Raw genomic sequence first — 23,600 nt, forward strand, 5'->3', positions numbered from 1 at the left:
AACTTTTCAGCATCCCCCTCATACCTTTCCAGAAGCGAAATATCGAGTCTAGCAGGGATCCTATGAATTCCAGTTGACATATAGTGCATCTTATTTATCATATCTAGAAGTGCACTAGAGTAAGTGACATGTTGAGAATGATAGGCCAAGTGGCTTCCATGGTTTATGAGCTCCCATAGAATACTTCAATTTGAGGGAAGGGATAAAATGCGGTCCTCGCAGATCTAAAACCGCACGTCCTTAAAAATCGGAGGTCCGTGCTCTTTTTTCTCTGCCTCCAACAGACCTCGATGACAATTTAGCTCTGACGGATCCTAATGTTTTTCCCTCCCTATGTTGAGACTAGCGGCAAACTTTGCCCTGAGGTCTGTGCCAATTTTAGTCTCAGCATAGGGAGGGAAAAGTATTAGGATCCGTCAGCGCTAAAATGTCATAGAGGTCTGTTAGAGGCAGAGAAAAAAGAGCACGGACCTCAGATTTTTAAGGACGTGCGGTTTTAGATCCATGCGGTCCATGTTTTACCCCTTCCCGTTAATGGAATCTATCAACCCAGTGGTCACAGGTCCCTTGGAGCCTTTGGGATATCATTTCCGCCTTTTAACTTTTTGGCTCCATTTTTATGGAATAACTTATTTCTTCATCTACTGTACATTCAGAATCTTCTTATAAACAATTCTAAAAGGGTTAATTCATACTTGTTTTTCCAAGCCTTCCATTTACCTGCAGTACACATATTATGAATTGGTCAGCTGCCCCATGGCTACTGGTGGAAGTATTACAGAGAGCAGCGATTTCATGATTAGGTTTATTCTCGGTATAATGGAGGTCAATGTATGTTATGAGTGCCTATCTGCTTTCCCATCTTAATTCTAGGTCCTTTCAACACTTATAAAACTTTTTTTTTATTGTACTGTACATCGCTGTGATTTATTTTACAAAAAAAGAACAGGTTTGGGAACTCAGGGCTCTAGGCATACTGGCCTTCCTATAGAAGCTCATATATTTCAAGTTTTATAACAGAATATATGTAATTCTTTGAGATAATGAAACTAGCTGAATGGGTCTTTTTTTTTTTAATTATTAAGCCTCTCCGCTGGGTGGGCACGACAATGTCTGTTAAAAATCATGCCTATGAAACCTCTTGATATATGGGAATAGAACCAGCTGCCCTGTGATACTTGTGCTTGTTTCTGATAAATATACTGGTAGAGATTCAGTGCTTTGAAAGCCATGGAGCAAATGTCCACTAAGAGTAAAGTCACAGATATACAGTATATTCAATGCTCTTTTGATCATGGTGCAAAATGCTACATCCAGATTGCTCACAGGAACATCAAAATATGCCTATATTACACCTTGTCTTCAGCAATTGCACTGACTGCCAGTGGTTTTTAGAGTCCTGTGCAATAAAAGACTGTGATGATTTATCATCAATTTTTGTATGGTACAATTCCAGAGTATTTCAAGAGTAGGACGACCATTCACCAGCCCAAAAGAGTGTAATGTTTAGAAAATTCTGCTCTGCTACAGGCTATGTAGAGACCAGTGCAATGAATGACCTTTTGTTGTGCTGGAGTGAAATTATGGAATTCAATGGTAGGGCAGTTAAGAAAAATGTGCCAAAAGAGTAACTTTCAGAAAACTCCTCAAAACACAATTGTTTGTTAACGCTTTCTTATAGGCTCTGATTTGTTCTGATTGAGGATTGGCTGTGTAATGTAGATTTTGATGATTTTTCCCTCTTTTGTACTGTTCTAAAGTATTATGTATGTGGATATACTGCAAACCACCTAGGAATTAGACGGTATAGAAATTTAAAAAATAAATAAATATTGGCTGAAGGAATTTGAGTAAATTTTAACTGCTCAGTGAACATACAGTACAGTGAAAAATCTGAATTCTGAAGAAAGCTCAAAAATACTAGCACATTTTTTTTTTTTTATAATATAGACAACTTTTAATATTAAAAGTAAATTGTAAATGTATCTTTATAAACAATATACATAAAATAGACCTATTATTGTAAAGCTCTCTTTTCTCTGAAGGTATTTCACAGTAATGGTTTAAGGCACATATAAGGGGCAATTCTATAAGTGGGTACCTGCATTTACGTGCCATTATGCCATGCAGTAAGATCATATTGTATAACCACTTCTAGGCACCCAGGTTCCATTACAGAGTGCTAGGGAACTGCATATTGGCCTGCCTTACATTTACAGTATTGTGTAAATGGCAGCGACACCCATGTCCTACCCATCCTCTGGTCGCCGCATCTCAAAAAAGATATAGCGGAATTAGAAAATGCTAAAAGGTTTGGGACGACTTCCCTATGAGGAAAGCCTAAAGCGGCTAGGACTCTTCAGCTTGGAGAAGAGATGGTTCAGGGGCGATATGAGAGAGGTTTACAAAATACTGAGTGGAGTGGAAAGGGTAGATGCGAATTGGTTGTTCACTCTTTCCAAAATTACTAGGGCTAGGAGGCATACAATGAAGCTACTAAGTAGTAGATTAAAAACAAACCAGAGAAAATATTTCTTCAGACGGCATGTAATTAAACTCTGGAATTCGTTCCTGGAGAATGTGGTGAAATCAGTTAGCCTGGCGGTGTTTAAAAAAGGCATGGATAATTTCCTAAAAGAAGTCCATTGGCCATTATTGAGATGGCTTGGGGAAATCCACTGCTTATTCCTAGGAAAAGCAGCATAAAATCTGTTTTATTTATTTATTAAATTGTCTATACTGTTCTCCCTGGAGAGCTCAGAATTTTTACATGAATTTATTCAGGTGCTGAAGCATTTTTCCCTGTCTGTCCTGATGGGCTCACAATCTATCTAACTTACCTGGGGCAATGGGGGGATTAAGTGACTTGCCCAGGGTCTCAAGGAGCAGTGTGGGATTTGAAACCACAACCCCAGGGTGCCGAGGCTGTAGCTTTAACCACTGCACCACTGGGTTAGCTACTATTTGAAACAGGATTCTGGACTTGCTAGACTTTCGGTCTGTTCCAGTAAGGCAATTCTTATGTTCTTATGAACGAGCCCTCCTTGTATTTATCTCACTTTATATACGTAGCAATTATATAAAGCAACTAGTGTGCATTTTATTCTTTTTCTTTCCTGCTGAGGGTGTGACATATTTATAACAATATAGAAAAACAGCCTTAAAGACTCCCAAATGAACTCTGCTTTTCTGGAGCACCAAAACCTATCACTGGCTGGTGTTGCCGTAAAAAAAAACAGCACAACTGAAAACCCACTTTCTTGTAAGGAAAAGAACGGAGAGCTGTTAAAAAACTGGCAGCACTAGTTAAGCCGTTTATCAAAAGCAGTCAGGAAAGCAAAATGATATGCAAGAAAGGGCTCTCTAATGTAGAAAATGCAGGGATATCCAAAAACAAAAACCCCCCAAAAGAGAAGACTCGTCTTTATAGAAAAACCCAAACTAAGGGGTCATTTTAATAAGGGCACGCTAAAACGGTTAACGCACCTTAGTAAAAGGACTCCTAAGCAAAATCGTAGAACTTATCTTAAATATAAGTAGGGAGTCTTTGTGTTCCTGCTTCACAGAGCCTCTTGGCTCCACACTGCAAGCCTTCTTCCTGCTTCAGAAAATCTCTTCGTAGTTTTCGGTGCTCCAGAAAAGCAGAGTTCATTTGGGAGTCTTTAAGGCTGTTTTTCCTATATTGTTATAAATACATGTCACACCCTCAGCAGGAAAGGAAAATAATAAAATACACACTAATTGCATTATATAACTGCCAGGTGAAGTGTTCTCCCTCATTCTTTATATATACGTTACAGTATAGCACTCAGGCGCCCATCTGGCACTTTTCCAAATTCGGGGTCCCGGTCATTTGCAGTATTTTCTGACTGCGAATGACTGGGCAGGAGAGGGCAGCCTAAAGTGTACTAAAGTCGGGCCTCACCAATCAGGAGCTGCGTGTCAAAGCAGCTCCTGATTGATGAGGCCCGACTTTAATACAGGAAGAGGCGGTCGGAGCATACAGTGAGTGATTTCCTTTCACTCACCAGCGCTCCGGCTGCCCTCTCCTGTCTCCCCTGCTAAAAACCGTCTTTGTGGTTTTTCAACATTCACGGGTTTCTGGAACGGAACCCCGTGAATATTGGGGAGTACTGTATACACTTACATAAGTAAGTGCTAAAATTTTATGCACTTATGTTTGCGGGGGAATGGGGAGAGAAGGTGCAAACGCAGGGACCTTGATTACAGAATTGCCCTTTTCATGTTCTCCCTCATAGATATAGTGCAATTTAAAGATCGTACATTACGTCAGAGCAAGCGATCTTTGCGTTTCATTCTGTGGTTTTGGTTTCTCAGTATAAGTCCTTATAAATTTCTTGAAGGAGTGGATGAAGGCTCATTTCTGTCTCTGTTTTCTTGATCACTTGCAAGAGCTGCACATGCTCTGTGACTATCTGTCTGAGGTCCGTCATTTTCTGCAGCACTTTGGCAAACAGCTGGGAGGACTCGGGGTGGTTAAGCTTCAGCTGGAATTCCAGAGCCTGCAGAACACTGCCTTGTAGGTCCTCGATGGGCTTCACATTTAATAAACCAGGGCGATCTGTTGACAGTAGGAGACATAGATTACCTGACTGAGCTTAGAACACCGAGTCCACCCAGGCACTTCATAATAGAAATATGCAAAAAATACAATAAAAATGAATCTTAACTATTAAGGGTGGTAGTTGCTGATGCATCAAGGGGATAACAAATGATATTTGCCTCTTAATATGCATTATTTAACAAAACCCATGTTATTTTATGGTGCTGATGTAAAGCCATCAAATACTGTATATGCAAAAACCTGATTATCATGTAAATCAAATAATGTAGCTTGTGTTGAATTTTGCAAGCTGTGTTATTTAAGGAAAAATAATGCCAGGTCATAGCTGATGTTATTTTTCCTGCCGTTAACATCTGGTCTGATGCTCCCAGGGATGTTCTTCTTCTTAAAGGGGCCATCACAGTTACATAGAGGCAAGGTCTGGGGTTCCCAGGTCCCCCATTCTTTCTCCCCAAAGATACATTACGCATCCCTAGTTCTAGCTCCTCCCCTACTTCCTGTAGGCCGCTCTATAGGCCTCCCTATAAAGGTCCTGACATCCCCTCATGGGCAATCTCTGGAGGGAGTTTTATTGTAAGGCAAGGACCTTTCTTCTTCTACTGCTCTTCCTTATAGGAAGGAGTTACTGTAAAAGTGGTCAAAACTTACCCTGGGTTTTTCTAAGTGGCGCTAGAGGTTTTAAGCATGGGCTAGGTTACCAGACATCCAGATGCCCTCCTGCCTGACAAGAGCAGGGAGCAGGATTGGGGCGTAATTGGGCAGGGATGGGTGGGCCTGGAGGGCGGGTCAAACGTAACATCTGGTAACCCTAGCATGGGCCAGTGAGGTAAATGCTCTGATGCTCCTAGGAATCCTATGAGTGTTGGAGCATTTACCTCGGTAGCCTGCGCTAAAAACCTTTTGTGTCGTTTAGTAGAAGATTAATGTTAGAAGTATATTATTTTATTCTGAATTCACAGAGTTAATAGATTAGAAGAACACTGGTGTTGAAAGAGTTAGGTCGCCGGATCTGGGATTGTCTTTCCATATCTATTTACTATTCCTCTTGTTAATATTTAACCAGGTTAATTGTTGTGGTGTGTTTTCTTCATAAAAACATGGGTGACACTGTAAAGCAGTGAGACTGAAGAGAAACTTCCTCCTCTCTTGTCCCTATCTGACCTTTCTCACCCCCATTTTTAAGAAGAAAAGAATATTCATCCCCCCTGCACCTCCTCCTCCATCCTCCCCTGGGCCTCCCGCTCCTTCCGCACCACATTCATCGCCCTCTCTTCCCACCCCATCCCTCTTTAAATCTTTGCCAGCATGAGCAGCTTCTCCAGCCAGCTTTTTGTGCTGGTTTTCCCTCTGAAGTCACTTCCTGGCCCCGTGACCCGGAAGTAATTTCAGAAGGGAGCAGGCAAAGATTTTAAAGAGATATGGGGGTTGGGGAAGGAAGGGTTTGTGCGCGTCGTTGGAGGGGGGTGGAGAGGTACTGGTGCCCCCACCAAGATGGCACCCAGGGCGGTCTACCCCCACCCCCCTTACTATACCACTGTATATTGGGTCAATCTAGTGGTCCATCTAACACGTATCTCTCTTCCTAGTGGCCAATACTGGTCACAAGTAACTGGCAAACATCCAAATTGTAGCATTGTTCCATGCTACCGATCCATGGCAACCATTGGCTTCCCCCATGTCTCTCTCAATAGCAGACTATGAACTTTTCCTCCAGGAACTTGTCCAACACTTTTTTTTTTTTTTAAACCAACTATGTTATTTGCTGTTAGCACATCCTCTGGCAACTATGAGCATTGGAGCTTTAAGGGCCTTAATTATTCTCCGAGTGAAAAAGTATTTCCCTATAACTTCATCAAGTGTCCCCTAGTGTTTGTAATTTTTCATGGAGTAAAAAAAAAATCAATCCATTTGTACCTGTTCTACACCACTCAGGATTTTGTAGACTTCAATTAATGTATATCTTCCCCTCATTCATCTCTTTTCCCTACCCTTTTTTAGTTTTGACTCTACAAGACTTGTTCTCTTATTTTCCTTATCTACCCTCTCATTTTTTTCAGACTTATCTGCTCTCTCTTGCTGTTCACTGTCTGCCCTCTTTTGTGTCACGCTTACAGAAGAAGTTGGGGGTGCGTAAGAATGCCTAAGGCTGGTGTGGGTGTGGCTTATGCCAGAAGTGGCCTTAGGCTCTCGAGTCAGAGTCGAGGAGTTGGAGACAATTTTGGGTACCAGTCAGAGTCGCGGGTACCAGACACTGACGAGTCGAAGGATTTATCTACCAATTGCATAGCCCTGGGCTCCCCTAGGTGCTTCCATAAGCGTGACACCAGCGCCTTAAATGTAGGCTTCTGAAGGCGCTGGTGTAAAAAAAAAAAAAAAAAAAGCAAAATTTGACAATCAGCGCCAGTTAGTGACTGACACGCTATCGGCGGCTGCTTCTTAGGCAAGCGGCAATTACAAAATTCCCCCCTTACTGCTATTCTGTAAACTGCTTCCCCGTTAGGCATGGTTTAGAGAATACGCTTAGGCCCTAAATTTAGGCACCAATATCGGCTCCGATTCTATACAGTGACTTTTCAGCAATGGCTCCAACTTTCTGTAATTCTTTACCTGAAGCTTTATGTGGCAAGTCTTCTATGAAAAAAAATAAGATTGTTCTGGAGACTTTTAGTTAAGTGAAGACAATGTAGTGTTTGGATGATAATAAGTTATTTTACATCAATACTTTTTTTTTCCTCTCCTCTCTGCTTAATGCAATGTAATTTTCAAAATCTTTTTCTTTTTATAAATGTTGTAGTCATTGTAAAATGCTTAATTTGCCCTGATGGGTGATATCAGTTTTTTAAACTGTAAATCTATAAGACCCTTGTTTTATGTAGTGATTAGTTTTGAAGAAAGAAATCCTTCACTGATCTAGTAACATATAGGGGTCATATAGGAGTGGCTTTTACCTGGATAAGGGCCACTTTCCTGGGCCAATTCAAAACTATCCTGATAGTGCCGAGTTGGTCTGGAGGCAAGCTAAGGCAGTTTGCAAACTTGGAGTTACCCAATTAGCAGTGATACTCAGTCTGCTAATTGGGTAAGTACTGTATCTGAAAAAAGTTATGACAGTAAAAAGGGTTTACTAAGTTTATATGGATAGTTATCTAAGTACTAGTTTGAATATCACCTGCACCTGATGGCCACATTACACCCAGATATTCAGCGTCCATATCTAGATATGGTCCCGTATTGAACGTCTGGGTATAAACACCCCCCCCCCCCCAACAACAACAACCGGCATTGTTTATAAAAATACTGACAGCCGCAGGCTGAATATTACTACCATAATTGTAGGTTTGTCATTGAAAATCTGTTTTTTCTGTGAGCAAGAAACAGAAAATCTAAACTGCTGAGTCATTTTTTGCTTCATCAACAGAGAACAGATGTGACTGCAATAATGAGGCATGCTTAGAAAGTCATTAAAATCCCTATCTAACTAATGGCATTTCATTATGAAAGTAGACATAAACTCTAATTGACCCTGGCTAGAAAAGCAAAACCACCATTATAGCTGCTGCAGCATCAAATGATTTCTCCTACTGTAGAAGAGAGCAATTATGAATCTTTCAAACATTAGGGCTTGAAGAAATTTCCAATATGTTTATACAAGGCCAGTGCAGGACAACCGGAAGTTGCATCAGAGGAGAAGCTTCCGCCAACACACACGCGACGGCAGGGCGGCACGGGCAGGCTTCGCAGGCTTCGGTTTCTTTTCTAAAGCGCCGCGAAGGTAAGAGGGAGAGAGGGAGATAGATTAGGCCAGAGGTAGGGAGGGGGCCGTACGCCTTCCCTCCCTTAACTGCGGGGACAAGGCCATTCATCATGGAAAAACACGCAAAATCACCGACCAAAGTAGCTCATTTTCAAAAAAGATAGACATCCCAAAGATAGCCTAAACCAGCACTTGGATGTCATATTAGGCAAAAGTCCAAGTGGGCATTCTCAAAGCTGATTTTCTGTACGTCTTGCAGGACTTCTAACCCACTGCGCATCAAGTAGAAATGGGTGTGTTGGGAGGCGGGGAATGAGCAGGATTTGGGCGGGCTCAGACTTGAACGTCCTGTAGCTGTAATCAAACCTTTCCCTGGCTGTCTTGGATGGAACTTTAGACGTTTCCACCTAGACCTGTTTGAGAAGTGTCTATCTGTCAAAAAGTACCCAAACTGACCAGATGAGTACTGAAGGAATTAAGTAATGACCCCCACACACTCCCCCAGTGGTCATTGGCCCCTCCCACTCCCAAAAATCCTTGAATGAAACAGTACATACCTGGCTCTAGAACATCAACACTTGGTATGTGAAAGCGTAGCAGAGCATCGCATAAGTGTCTTAAGTAGTCAGATGGGTGGGCTAGTGAACCATAGAGGGGAAGAGCCAGGCCCATAAGCCACTCTACATTTATGGTGGACAGTGTGAGCCCACCAAAACCTATCAAAACCCTATAATACTGGTGCCACGAACAGCCATAAGGGTTGTTGGGGTAGGGGAGTTTTGCAGGGCTTATGGTGTTTCAAGTTCAAGTTTATTAAAATTTTGATATACCGCCTTATCAAAATTCAAAGCGGTTTTTACAACAATTAAAATTATATAAAAGAAAACAGAACAAGGGCGTTAAAACAAAAACAAACAAGTATACATGACATACTGGAACGAGGGGAGATGGAGAAGAACTACAATGATTGGATATTAAAGAACAAAAAATGGGGAAAACGAAAGGAAGGGGAATCCAACTAGCATAAAATTCAAAACATCCTTAAAAGGACGATCAAACTTCAAAAGCATCTTTGCAAAGAAATGCTTTTAAACTGGATTTAAATTTGTCTAGGGAATTCATCTCTCTTAAGTAGCGGGGGACTGAATTCCAAAGTGAGAAGATACTGGTTCTCATGGTATTGATGTGCCTTAACGAGGGAATTGAAAGCAGATTTTGGTTGGAAGATCGAAGAGAGCGCTGGGAAGAGTGCGGAATCAGGAGTCTGGGCTGACCTGCAATTCTACTTTTAAATGTCAATAGCATGATCTTATAGGTCAGTGTTTTTCAACCTTTTTACATCTATGGACCAGCAGAAATTAAAGAATTATTCTGTGAACCGGCATCGATCCATGGTCCGGCGGTTGAAGAACACAGGGCTAAGTCGTGGGCCAGACCCCGCCCATCTCTACCCAATCTCCACCCCAGACCCCGCCCCCATAATAGTACTAATTGCACCTTGCACGTCCCGTGCCTCATCTGGAAGCCTCCCCTCTGACGTTGCAACATCAGAGAGAAGGCTTCCGGTTCACGCGCAGGATGCCTGTAGGAGCCACTGCCCGTGGCTTTGTGCACTGAATCAGTGAGGAAGAGGGAGCTGGCTCGAAGATAACGCACCGTGGACCGGCGGTTGAAGAACACTGTTATAGGTGATTCGGTTGCCAGTGTGCTTTAACTAAGAGTGGGGTGAGATGATCGAATTTTCTTGCATTAAAGATGATTTTTATTGCGGTATTTTGAACACTTTGTAAACGCCTAATTTCTTTCTTGGTAATACCGTTGACTAATGGATGAACTAGGGTGTTTAAAGAAGAATGGTTAAGCAACTTGGCGAGTGAATGAATCATACAAAAGTTGATAAAAACATTTCCTAACCAGAGAGTTAAGGAAGGAAGTGGTCGGGCAGAGTACGCTACGGGGATTCAAAGAAGGATTGGATGGATTCCTGAAGGATAGGAGGATTGAGGGATATAGATAGGGGTAGATATCAGCATGGAAAGAGTATAGATAAAAACAAGGGGGCTGTAGGGTTAAATCATGATAACCTGACAGATCATGGACCTGATGGGCGCGATGGACCTTTGGTCTGACCCAGCGGAGGCAAATTCTTATGTTCTTATGTTGACCGTGAAAAGATCGTTTTTCACCCAAGAGCGAACAGTCTGAAATGGAACGGATTTAAGTCCTACTGGAGAGGATAATGTGAGGCCATCCTTTATGGTTTTAGTTTTGCTAATGTTAAGTGCTAGCATGTAACAATTGAGCCAGTTTCTAATGTACTTCTGGCACTGTTTTTGTGAAGTTCACAGGCGTGCCTCCTAGTGTGGCCTAATGTTCTGTTGGCATGTCAATTAGAAGACTGGCCCCTCCCACGTCTAAATGGGCTTCATTTGGACGTTTTCAACTTAGATGGTTTGTGGTAGAAAATGGGGTATAAAGCTCGAAGTCCTGGTGGACAAGATATGCAACTAGTTGATTAAAAAAAAAAAATGTGGACATCCAGCATTTTTGAAAATGGAAGTCCAATTTTGAATGTCTAATGGGAAACGTCCAAAGTTGGACTTAAGACACACTATCAAAAATGCCCCTCTAAGGGCTCCTTTTCCGAAGGTGCGCTAAGGGTTTTACCACACGCACCGGATTAGTGCGCACTAGCCAAAAATCTACCGCCTGCTCAAAACGAGGCAGTAACGGATAGCGCACACGGCATTTTTGCGTGCATTAAAGCCCTAACACGCCTTTGTAAAAAAAAAAAAAGCCCTAAGTGTATAGCCCTTAATGGATATCTGTGAGTGTGAAGAGGGGGAGTATGATAGACAGACCACATTTTCCTTGAAATCGGGTTGGAGTTCATCTACTTATGGCAAAACGCGTCAGGACCCTAAAGCATCATGAACCTTTTTTTAAATCAACAGATAAATGCTTTACTCAATTCTTTTTCAAAGTTGAAGATTTGAATTATCTATTGAACACGTGCAGTGACTGAGAGTTTGGTCACAGCCTTTAACTCTGAGATTCAGCATTTTCAGTTCATTAGGCAGCCTTAGAAATTTTGATTTAATGCTCACTAACCAACAAATTAACACATACTATGTGTTAGCTTAGGTTAAAACGTTATAACATGTTAAAAAAAAAAGTCCATTCAAATAAAATGTGGAAAATGAACCATAAAGACCTGAAAACTAAGTAAAACTCCCAATTAAACCAAACTTTTTGTAGCCTACAGAAGTCAACTAAAATTCACAACTCAGGGGAGCAGTTGGGTTACTTTTATATATTTACGAGATTTTTTTTTAGCCCGTCCTCCCAAAGGAGCTCAGAATGGGTAACAGATCAGGTACTCAAGCATTTCCCTATCTGTCCTGACTTGCCCAGGGCCACAAGGAGCAGCATGGGCTTTGAACCCACAACTTCAGGGTGCTGGGGCTGTAGCTATAACCACTAGGCCACACTCTCCTCATTACATTTAGCTCAATCAATCTGCTTAAAAAAGAAAAACGCACTTAGGAGTGTGAATGAATTGGGATAATATTCAGACACCATTTAAAAATATATTGAGAATCCAGTCAGTAGCACAAGACAATCCTTATGCTTTGCAAGATTGAGGGAAAACTTTGGGTTTGTAAGTTTCCAAACTACCAATCCCCATGACCACCACACTATTGGCCAGTATTCAGATAATAAGCCTCATTTATCATAAGAATTGCCGCTGCTGGGTCCCGCGGTGGCCCCTGTCTAAGAAGTTATATGGACCGTTTTCTATGTCGACCTACTCTGTCAGCATCATTAACACAATCTTTCTTCTCTGTTGCTCACCGAGCATATTGGACACCTTATAGAGTCCCCAGACTGTCAACGCATGGATCTAATTTATGCTGGACTTGTAAAACTGATGTAGGCACATTTTATCATAAGTTGTTTGGATGCCATGCTGTTAAAATGGTTTGGGATGAAGTCTGGCAACGAGTGCAAGAAATCTTTGGATTCTGTGTAGAGCTGACTTATGAAATTGTTTTGCTATCTTATCACATTTACTTAAAAAAATGTAAGGCCAAATTATTTGATGTTCTTGAATGGAGAGCTAGTACAGTTCTTTCTTTTCATGCATGGTGGGCGGGAGTCTGTCTTACGCGTAAATATTACATTACATTAGGGATTTCTATTCCGCCATTACCTTGCAGTTCAAAGCGGAATACAAAAGAATTATCCAAGATGTATTACAACAAGGACTTACAAAAAAAAAAAATTGGTCATTTTCAAAGAGAGTAAGAAATGGGTAAGGTTATTTGTTTGGGGTAGTTGGCTTTAGTGAGAGGTAGAGTTTGAGACTTGCGGTATTATTTTTTTTTTCAGAGTTTTCTTGAAGAGTATGGTCTTTATTTCTTTTCTAAAAGTCTTGTAGTCGAGGGATGCAGTCAGTAGATTGGCGATTTGGTTGTCTAGTTGGCTGCTTGAGTGGCCAGGAAGCCATCATATAGTTTTTTCCGTTTGACCTCCTTAATTGGGGGGTATGAGAATGGGGTGTGAGTTTTCCTATGTCTGGTTGCGGTGTTGTGGATGAGGCGGTTATTCAGGTAGTTTGGACTGTCTCTGTATAAAGTCTTAAATAGTAGGCAGTAGAATTTAAATTGTATTCTTGCTGGGATCGGAAGCCAGTGCGATTGGAGATATGCAGGAAACAGAGGGTAGGAGTAAAGGGACACTATTCTGACTGGAAAGGGGTCACAAGTGGTGTCCCACAAGGGTCAGTGCTGGGACCACTGCTATTCAATATATTTATTAATGACTTGGAAACAGGGACAAAGTGTGAAGTTATAAAATTTGCGGATGACACAAAACTCTCCGGTAAGGTTAGATCTGTAGAGGAATGTAAAGAACTCCAAAGGGACCTGGACAAACTGAGTGAGTGGGCAGATAAATGGCAGATGAGTTTTAATGTGGAGAAATGTAAAGTTATGCACATAGGGAAAGGGAACCTGATGTACAACTACACGATGGGGGGGGGGATGACATTGGGAAAAGGCAACCTAGAAAAGAACTTGGGGGTTTTGGTGGATAAAACAATGAAACCGGCAGCACAATGCGCAGCGGCCTCAAAAAAGGCGAACAGAATGTTGGGCATTATCAAAAAAGGTATCACTACCAGAACCAAGGAAGTTATCCTCCCGCTGTACAGGGCAATGGTGCGACTGCATCTGGAGTACTGCGTCCAGTACTGGTCGCCGTACCTAAAGAAAGACATGGCGATACTCGAGAGGGTCCAGAGAAGAGCAACAAAAATGATAAAGGGCATGGAAAACCTCTCGTATGCTGAGAGGCTGGAGAAGCTGGGGCTCTTTTCCCTGGAAAAGCGGAGACTTAGAGGGGATATGATAGAAACTTATAAGATCATGAAGGGTATAGTGAAAGTAGAGAGAGACAGATTCTTCAGACTGGCGGGGGCAACAAAAACTAGAGGGCACTCAAAAAAATTGAAGGGAGATAGGTTCAGAACAAATGCTAGGAAGTTCTTCTTCACCCAGAGGGTGGTGGATACCTGGAATGCGCTTCCAGAGGGGGTAGTCGAGCAGAGTACGGTTTTGGGTTTCAAAAAGGGATTGGACGAGTTCCTGAAGGGTAAGGGATTCCAGGGGTACAATTAGAGGGTTACTATACAAGACAAAATGCTCTTGAGTAATAGATCATTACAGGTCATTGACCTGGGGGGCCGCCACGGGAGCGGACTGCTGGGCATGATGGACCTATGGTCTGACTCGGCAGAGGCAATGCTTATGTGCTTCTGTAATGTGATCATGTTTCTTTAATGAGTAGATGAGTCTTAGTGCTGTGTTTTGGATAGTTTGTAGTTGTTTTGTTATGGTTGTAGGGCATGGGAGGTAGAGGATATTACAGTAGTCAAGTAGGCCTAGTATTAAGGACTGAACTATGAGCTGGAATTGAGTTTTCTCGAAGAATTTCCAAACTTGTCTTAAGTTTCTCATGACTAAGAATGACTTTTGTATTGTATTGAAGAAGCAGCCGCTGTTAGGCGATGATCAGTTCAATATTTGAAAAGGGTTTGGGCTCTTTTAGACGACAATTGTAGAATACATGCTAATTGACTTGTCTTTCTGGTTTGTACTTCCACTTCGTCTACTTTAACAATTTTGTTTGGGGGGAAGGGCTTAAAAGTCATTAAATTAATTGCTGTGTTGAATTATTGGATTCAATGAAATTCAATAAAGACATTTAAACAAACAAAAAAAGTCTGGATTTGTAAGTTTCCAAAATACCAATTCCCATGACCACCACAGTATTGGCTAGTATCCGGATAATAAGCTTCATTAAATGCAAGTAGTATGCAGAATGGTTTTTACATTGCAAAACGAACTGTCTCGTGCCATCATGGATTTAGAACCATCAAACAGACAGGTGAGAAAGTCAACAGACAATCCACAGTCAAAAGATTGATTTGGGGGGGGAAAAAGAAATCAAATCAAATCAAGAAAAACAAATCAGTATGGGAAAAAGTCATTTAGCGCAGGATCACATTTTATGCAATGAGACCTTGAACTAAAAAATAGTCCACGCTGATATCTCCCCTCACTGAAAATAATAGTTTCAAATTTGTATTCTTTTAATATCACTTTAGAAAGATGGTTAAGATGGGCTGGAGTGAGCTTTGATGGAGACTCCAGTGGATGGAACCTAAGCACACTACCGGGCAGGGCTCTAAGAAAAAGGACCATTTCAAGTAAATAATTAATTTATGGAGCATGTAGGGTTGGGCAGACTGGATGGACCACTCGGGTCTTTATCTGCCGTCATTTACTGTGTTACTGTGTGTGTGCAATTTCATTTGCTTGAAGTGAAAGCCCATGGATAGCAGATATTACTAGAGGGGGTATAGATAGAGGATTACTGCACAGGTCCTGGACCTGTTGGGCCACCGCGTGAGCGGACTGCTGGGCACGATGGACTTCGGGTCTGACCCAGCGGAGGCATTTCTTATGTTCTTATACTATACACTTCTCCCTCCGTATTCGCTGTGATAGGGGATTAACAGAACTGCAAATACAGAAAAACCGCAAATAACTTTTTCATATGTTATTTGCTGTTTTCTATTAAAAACCATCGTGGATATGGTGAAACCGCAAATAACATGGTGGGAGACCTGGCCTGTTCCTGAAGCAGAGGCAAAACACGGTGAAGAAAGTGCTGGGAATCAGCAATTCTCTCTCTAAACGCTTGGAATCAGCGATTTCTCCATGCAAGCTGATGTAATTTGGGGGGAGGAGCCAGCAAGCTAAAAACCGTGAATAATCAAAACCATGAATGCTAAAACCTTGAATATGGAGAGAGAAGTGTAAATGCCTGTGGTTCAGGACACGTAGCTTCAAGAAGTAGGCAAATAATTCAGAAATGAACCTGCTAACAGGGGAATATCCTTCTTAAACAAGAAAATATTTCAAAAGACAAAGCAGGCCTTACCACCACTGAGTATAATGACAGCTATAAATATTGCCAGGTCATTGTCATCTAGTTCCAGTGCATTGAACTTTACTGCAAATTCAAACTTGGGTTCCATAAAGTCGCCAAATGGTTTCCTGAGGCTCTTCAGAAACTCCCGAGTCATGAATCCTTGTCCTTCGGTTATTAGAACGCCATCTTTATTCATCAAGGAGGCCAGCATTGTAAATATGATCTCATGCACCCCGTACTTCAGGAGAGTTACTTGGTCATTGAGGTCAAGGTTCACAAAACCTGGAATGCTTTTGGCAAATTCCGTGATCTCTCTCACAGATTCCACCGAGCGGAACTGACATCGTTGAAAGATGCGAATGGCCACCTCTTTGTTTTGTTCGGTCAGGGAGGGCAACTGTTTGTACTTGATCTGGTCTTCACACATCATTAACGAGTTCATGTCATAGATAACGAATGGCTACAAACAGAAAGGAAAAGTTGACAATGAAATTTGTTGGCTTGCTTTGAACTGCTGACATTTGGAGAGGAAGTTATCAACTTGGGTTGACGTTAATACGGGTTATTTTTACCACAAGTTGTGCTATTTTATGTTCAAAACTGTTTTATTATGAATACAAAACAACAAAAAATACAACAAAGTCAAAGGAACCGACATCCAACAATACAAAAGTTGTTGCATTGTTTTGATAGAACAAGTTTCAAGTTTTATTTATATTTGATTAATCGCTTAATTAAAATTGTTTCTAAGCGAATTACAATATATAAAAGTAACATATACTTAAACATAATAATAAAATAAAAAAATAACATACAAGATAGTTAAGAAACCAGCAATTTATACAATGAATACAATTTAAAAGAAAAAAAAAAAAAAAGGATTTACATATATATGATGAGCTAATAAATTTATACAGTGAGAAAAAAAAAAAAGACATAAAAAAAGGAAGAGTTAGGAAAAAAAGCATGGGAGAAAAAAAAAAAAAAGAAGGAAGGGAAAGAGGAAGAGCTCAATAGTAATTTATAAGTTGAAAGCATCCTTAAATAAAAAGCTTTTTAAATTCTTTTTAAAATCGCTTAAGTTATTTTCATCTCTTAACTATAAAGGTAATGAATTCCAGAGTTGCGATGCTGATACAGAGAACATATCTTGTCGACGGGTTCCAATAATTTTTAGGGAGGGAATCGTTAAGAGTGAAAACCCCCACCCCCCTCCCCCTGAACCCTACCCAAGCAGCAAAAGCCCCGAATAGAATCCCCCCCTTCCCAAGAAGCTTACAGAAAACAGCCAACAGATCTCTAATATGCCAAAGGCCCGTGCTCTGGTACAAGTTGTGCTATTTTAAATCAGGGTCTCGTTGCATAGCATGATTTGTGATGAAATAACAGTACCCCATGTTGATAACTTCCTCTCTTAGCTTCTATGCCAGATAGTTTCCTTTTGCCATGAATATGAACACCCAACAACAACACACTCCTGATTTGCCAAACAAATCCTAAACTAGAAAAAACAAGGAAGGCAACCAAGTCACATCAAGGTCTGTGAGGGGGAAGCTCAAAGTGCCTAACTTGGCTCACAACTTGCAAACCAAATATAATGTAATATGTCAAAGAACATATTACCCCCGCCCTCCAGCCTTCCTCTCTGCTTGTGTTCTGTTGGAGGCCAGGTTCCTGAAGAAGGGCTCCTCCCGAAACCAGCGCGGTTGAACCTTTCCTCCTGGCGCGGTTTTTCCGTTTGTGTGACAGTTTTGGATAAGTATTGTTTCTTTTGGACATGTTTTTCACTTTTTGGTATGGTTTTTGACTTTGTTTGTGATTTTGTGTGAGTTTTTTGAGGGGGTTTGGCTGGCAGGGTTTGTGTGGGGGTCGCTCAGGTTGTTTGTGTTGAGTTTCATTTACTCACTTTGATTGTTGATTGGTTTGATTTCTGCACACACAGGGCGCTCGATGATGGTGTGCGGGTGGAGGCTTATGGCCTTGACCCAGAAGTGAAGTGTCGGAGCTGAGCTCCTATCACTGAGGGTTCACACTGAGAGCGCCCTATAACTTCATATAATGTGACATGTTCTTTGACATATTACATTATATTTGGTTTGCAAGTTGTGAGCCAAGTTAGGCACTTTGAGCTTCCCCCTCACAGACCTTGATGTGACTTGGTTGCCTTCCTTGTTTTTTCTATGAATATGAACACAGCATGAAACAATATAATATAACAGATATGTTTTATTGTAAGTTTCTTTACCGCTACTAATGACTGGGAAGTCAATTCAAAGCGATTTGCTTGAGCTTCTGTAAAAGGTGCTATAATACATGGGCTCTATACAGAGTTACAGGGGCTTTTGTAGCGGTGTTACAGTATTAATACCAAAACAAAAACAAAAAGTCTCCCCTGACCCCAACCGAACCAAAAACCAACCTCAAACTAACTAGGCCTTGAGCTATTTGACTGGCTGCTTTATCTTCTTTCACCGCCTTTGAACCCTAATTGTCACTGTTGTGGCAGCTGGGACTCTTCTGTATATTATAGAAAAAGGTTTCAGATGAATTAAACAGATGGGAAACCTGGAGGCTGAAATCCAAAGCACCTGGAGTCGCAGTGTTTGCCTATGTGGAATGACGAGGAGTGGGATGAGTAGCAAAGAGAAAATACCTGGAGTCTAGAAACATTACAGAACCAGCCTATGTCTATTTGAGGATGATTTCTGGGGGCCACTGAACTCCTCAGAGAGGTGGAAAGCACACACAGGGTCCACAACACATACGGCTTGGGCTGATGTGAAGGGATTTGGACGATGTGCTATCATTGTAGGGCTGTAAGTCATGAAGGAATGAAAAGCAGGGCCATGTGTGAAAAACGCAACTGCCAGTCCCAGTCTAGAAGGACATGTTTAGTTTGGGGTAGTGAAAGAGTACCTATGAAAATGGCTTCATGAATTTCCCTCTTAAGTACTCTGCCTATAATGAGGCCAACTGAAGTGGTGGCCTCAGATGGCACTCTTGAGGGAGCAGCATCTTGCTGCCAGCCCTCTCTGCCACTCCACTTCCCGGCATCTAAGGCTTTTATCCTTCTCCCCAATCAGCATTTTTTCCATCCTATCCCGCCGCCGCATCTACCTTTAGTTTTCTGTAAATGTCATCGGGCAGCGGTAGCGATTCCCTGCCGCTGGTCCTTGTGCTTTCTCTTTCTTCACTGCGGCCTGCCCCAGTGGAAACAGGAAGTTGTCAGACAAAGTGGGCAGCAGTGGAGAGAAAAAACAGGGACCAGCTGCAAGAAATCGCTACTGACACCCATTGACTTTTTACAGAAAACTGCGCCAGGGGTGGAGCAGGATGGTAAAAATGCCGATTGTGGGGAGAAGGGTGAAAGCTTTAGATGCCGGGAAGGGGAGCGCCAGAGAGGGTCAACAGTGCCCTCTGAAGATAGATACTGGACTCGGGGAGGGAGTGGGAGAAGGGAGAGAAGTTGGACCCAAGGAGGGAAAAAACAGACTCAAGGATGGGGTCAGGGAGGGAGAGATGTCAGATTTGGGAGAGGGATGGGGAGGACAGAGAGGCTAGAAGGGGGCTAGGGAGAGATGGTCTTGGGGACAGGAAAGGGAGAGATGACAAAATGGATGAAAGGAGGTCAGGGAGAGAGAGAGAGAGAGATGGACTTGGTGGAGGGGGAAAAATGGGAGGAGAGAGAGAGAGATGGGAATAGGAGGCTGAAGAAGGGGCCAGATGGGAAATGGGAGAGCTAGGGGGTGAGGAAAGGAGATAAAATTGATAGGTGAAAAGTAGAAAGGAGTAGGGTGAACAGGCGTGGACAGGGACCAAAAAACAGAAGGGAAAATCAGTATGTCAGAGACAGATACTGTATATATCGAGGGAACAAGGCAGGAGGAGAGAAGAGAATTCAAAAAGAGACAACAGTCACTGGAAACAGAAGAAAGACAGGAAAGCAGACAAGTAACTGGAACCAGCATAATGGAATAAGAAAACAAAAGTAAATAAAGTGTTTTATTTGGAATGTATTAACTGAAATGTTAGTTTTGGGAAATATTTATTGCAGATGCCTTTGTATCATATTCCGTACATAATATGAAACCCCTTTGCAGGTTTCGTCTTTCACAATGTGCCTGGCAGTGGAGAGCTTTGTGTTGCTATTGCTCAGATAATACGAAAATCAGGATTTTTTGGGTTTGTATGACTTCCATGGAGAAACGTTCTAGTTATGATCTGCATGTTGTGGGGAGGTAGAATATTAGCTCCCATATAACTCATTTTATTATGGTGTGTTAAACTGAGCTTTTCTTTCTCATTTGGCTCCTTACTGTTTGAGCATCATCTAACGCCTGAAAAGCAGGTTAAAGTACGTGTGACGAGTTCGTCTGGCAGCATCGATTGTTTTGCTTTAAACATGGCTGACCTGGGCCTAAAAGGAGTGGTGGGTGAGGCTCTGCTGTCATTTACTGCGTTACTGAAGCTACAACCCTCTAAGGTCTAATAGTTGGGGCAGCCCTTGCCCCACTCCCATTTTGGATGCTCATCCCTCGCCGCAGGCACCCGATTGCCCTGAACTGCCTCCGACTATGCCTGTAGCCTAAGAGAAATCTTAGCTGCTATAAAGGCCTTTTTACTAAGCTGTGCTAAGAATTGGCTGGCACTATTACTAGTGGGGGGTTTTCCTGCACGCTGAGACTACTTTCAGAGCAGCTGTAGAAAGACCGTATTTTCCATTTTCCCCTATTAATGGCCACGTGCTAATTTCCTCTTTGGCAGACGGCCGTTAGCATGGGAGCCCTTTCTGTCAATTATATAAAGCAACTAGTGTGCATTTTATTCTTTTTCTTTCCTGCTGAGGGTGTGACATATTTATAACAATATAGAAAAACAGCCTTAAAGACTCCCAAATGAACTCTGCTTTTCTGGCGCACCAAAACCTATCACTGGCTGGTGTTGCCGGAAAAAAAACAGCACAACTGAAAACCCACTTTCTTGTAAGGAAAAGAACGGAGAGCTGTTAAAAAACTGGCAGCACTAGTTAAGCCGTTTATCGAAAGCAAAATGATATGCAAGAAAGGGCTCTCTAATGTAGAAAATGCAGGGATATCCAAAAACAAAAACCCCCCAAAAGAGAAGACTCGTCTTTATAGAAAAACCCAAACTAAGGGGTCCTTTTACTAAGGGCACGCTAAAACGGTTAAAGCACCTTAGTAAAAGGACTCCTAAGCAAAATCGTAGAACTTATCTTAAATATAAGTAGGGAGTCTTTGTGTTCCTGTCGCCCTTTATGGTAGTAAGAGTCCCCACGCTAATCCCCACTAATTGGCGCTACTCGAAAGGGTGCAGAGAAAAGCGACTAAAATGGTTAAGGGGCTGGAGGAGCTGCCGTACAGCAAAAGATTAGAGAAACTGGGCCTCTTCTCCCTCGAACAGAGGAGACTGAGAGGGGACATGATCGAAACATTCAAGGTACTGAAGGGGATAGACTTAGTAGATAAGGGCAGGTTGTTCACCTTCTCCAAGGTAGGGAGAAGGAGAGGGTACTCTCTAAAGTTGAAAGGGGATAGATTCCGTACGAATGTAAGGAAGTTCTTCTTCACCCAGAGAGTGGTAGAAATCTGGAATGCTCTTCCAGAGGCTGTTATAGGGGAAAACACCCTCCGGGGATTCAAGACAAAGTTAGACAAGTTCCTGATGAACCGGAACGTACGCAGATAGGGCTAGTCTCAGGGCGCTGGTCTTTGACCAGAGGGCTGCCGCGTGTGCGGATTGCTGGGCACGATGGACCACTGGTCTGACCCAACAGCGGCAATTCATATGTTCTTATGTCAGTATGTGGCGATGTACCTGTGCTAATTGATTAATGCAGGGTATGCCTACTCTTCGCCTTCAAGCACGCCACTAGTGCTAAAATACATTTTCTATTTTTTAGCGCATGGGTAGCGCACGACAAACTCAAAACTACCCTGGAATGTCTGAGCTTGCCACAGCTTAGTAAAAGGACCCCATAATGAGGTATTCAGCATTAAACACACAACCAGAGGCCGAAAGAAAAACCGTTTCAATTACTTCTACGGGTGGAGAATTCCCAGGCAATGAAAATGAGTCTGGGGTCTACGATTTCCGAAATTCAAATGAACGCGGTTGCCTGCGCTTGTGATCGCTGCTGAGTAACACCTGATCCCACACACCGTTCCTAAGATCGGATTTGACTTGTTTTTAAGGTGACACAAATACAACTGATTACATGAAAGGAAGCCTAGCTGTGCCTATGGTAAACAGCGCAAATCTCTGCGGTGCAAAGTCCACTGTAGTACAAACATTAAAAAAAGAAGCCACTTACTGTATTTGTGGCCGAGAGCTGACATCCTTTTACTTTGCACGAAAAGTGAAAAGTATTAACCAGGGATTGTCTATTTACAGAGCCACTGATGAAAAAGCTTTGTCAGTAATACGCACTTGTTTCTTTGTTCGTTGCCGGGGTTAAGTCCCTTTTATTGGCCCAACAGGGAAATTATACAAAGATAGTTGCTTTGAGGTCAAGTAAACGCAGGGGTGGGCAATCTCGAGGGGCACAGGATTACCCCGATGAATATGCATGCGATCTATTTGCAAACAATGGAGGCAGGGTATGCAGATAGATCTCATGCATATTCATAGGGGAAATCCTGAAAACCCGACTGGGTTGCAGTCCTTGAAGAGCGAAGTCGCTCGCCTCTGCATTAGTGCGTTCAAAGGTCTTACAAGCGGCAGACACCCCCGTTTTCACCAGGTTCAGGGCAAAGACTAAATCTTTGGGGTCTTTTTAATAAGCTGCAGAAAAAGTCTGTTTCACACGCTAAGGCTGACACGTGTGGTCACTTAAAAAAAAAAATATTTTGTAAGTGGTAAGGGCTTCCATAATATACAATATTCCTGTACAGTTAGCACATGGATAATGTAAAAATACTCGTAAATGAAATAAATACTGAATGATGAATTTACTACTCATGAAGACTGCAAACGCACATTCTTCATGTACTGATAAGACCAAACCACCTTAGGTAGCAGCAGTGCAGCTTAACCTTTTAGGAACATAAGGTCAGACCAATCCTTGGTAAAAAAAAAATGCTTTTTCAGCCTTCACATGCTGAGGAAAGTTAGATCCTGCTTCCATCAAAAACATTTTACCCTCCTTGTCCAATCCATCATCCTCTCCAGATTGGACTATTGCAACTCTATCTACTTAAGCCTAACTAAGAAAAACCTCCACAGACTTCCAACGGATTCAGAATGCCGCGGCCAAGCTCATCTTCGCTAAAAGTAAATTTGACCATGTCTCCCCGCTCCTGGCCAAGCTCCACTGGCTTCTGATAATCGCCAGGGTCCACTATAAATGCGCCTGTTTAGCTTTCAAAATCCTATATGGTATCCTCCCTCCCTTTATCCCTCTTTCTTGGAATTCCTCAAACCCTAATACCACCAGATCCTCCCACAAATTAAAACTATCCTTCCCCTCGCTAAAAGGCATTTCCCACACAGGAAAGCTAGGGACCTCCCTCCACTTCAAAATCACTGAGCTCTGGAACAACCTTACCTCCCCTCTTCGGAACTTGAGCTCCCTCCATCTGAAAACCTGGCTTTTCTCAAAAAATGTAAGTCTCCCTCCAACTTAGGAATCAAGGAAACTCTTATATCTTGGTATCCCAAGTCCTCTAAATTTTCTTCACACTTCTACCTCTAACCCTCTGTTGTAGTTCCTTCCTATTTCTCCTACTGTAAACCGCGTCGAGC

The 23,600-nt window shown here is 42.2% G+C and overlaps 1 protein-coding gene across 4 annotated transcripts in view; it reads right to left on the minus strand.

Moving 5' to 3' along the window:
- Nucleotides 1-4,033: 4,033 nt before the first annotated feature.
- PPARG (peroxisome proliferator activated receptor gamma) overlaps nt 4,034-23,600 on the minus strand; it is a 161,283-nt gene continuing 141,716 nt past the window's right edge. For all 4 annotated transcript variants that reach the window (XM_033926316.1, XM_033926319.1, XM_033926318.1 and 1 more), the window contains 2 exons: nt 15,849-16,299; nt 4,034-4,582 (listed from right to left, as the gene is read on the minus strand). In XM_033926316.1, the coding sequence (XP_033782207.1) occupies nt 4,335-4,582; nt 15,849-16,299 (699 nt within the window). In that variant the 3' untranslated portion in view covers nt 4,034-4,334. The remainder of the gene's footprint in view (nt 4,583-15,848; nt 16,300-23,600) is intronic.

The sequence above is a fragment of the Geotrypetes seraphini genome, chromosome 17 (genome assembly GCF_902459505.1).
Source record: "Geotrypetes seraphini chromosome 17, aGeoSer1.1, whole genome shotgun sequence".
In the NCBI taxonomy this organism is placed as follows: Eukaryota; Metazoa; Chordata; class Amphibia; order Gymnophiona; family Dermophiidae; genus Geotrypetes; species Geotrypetes seraphini.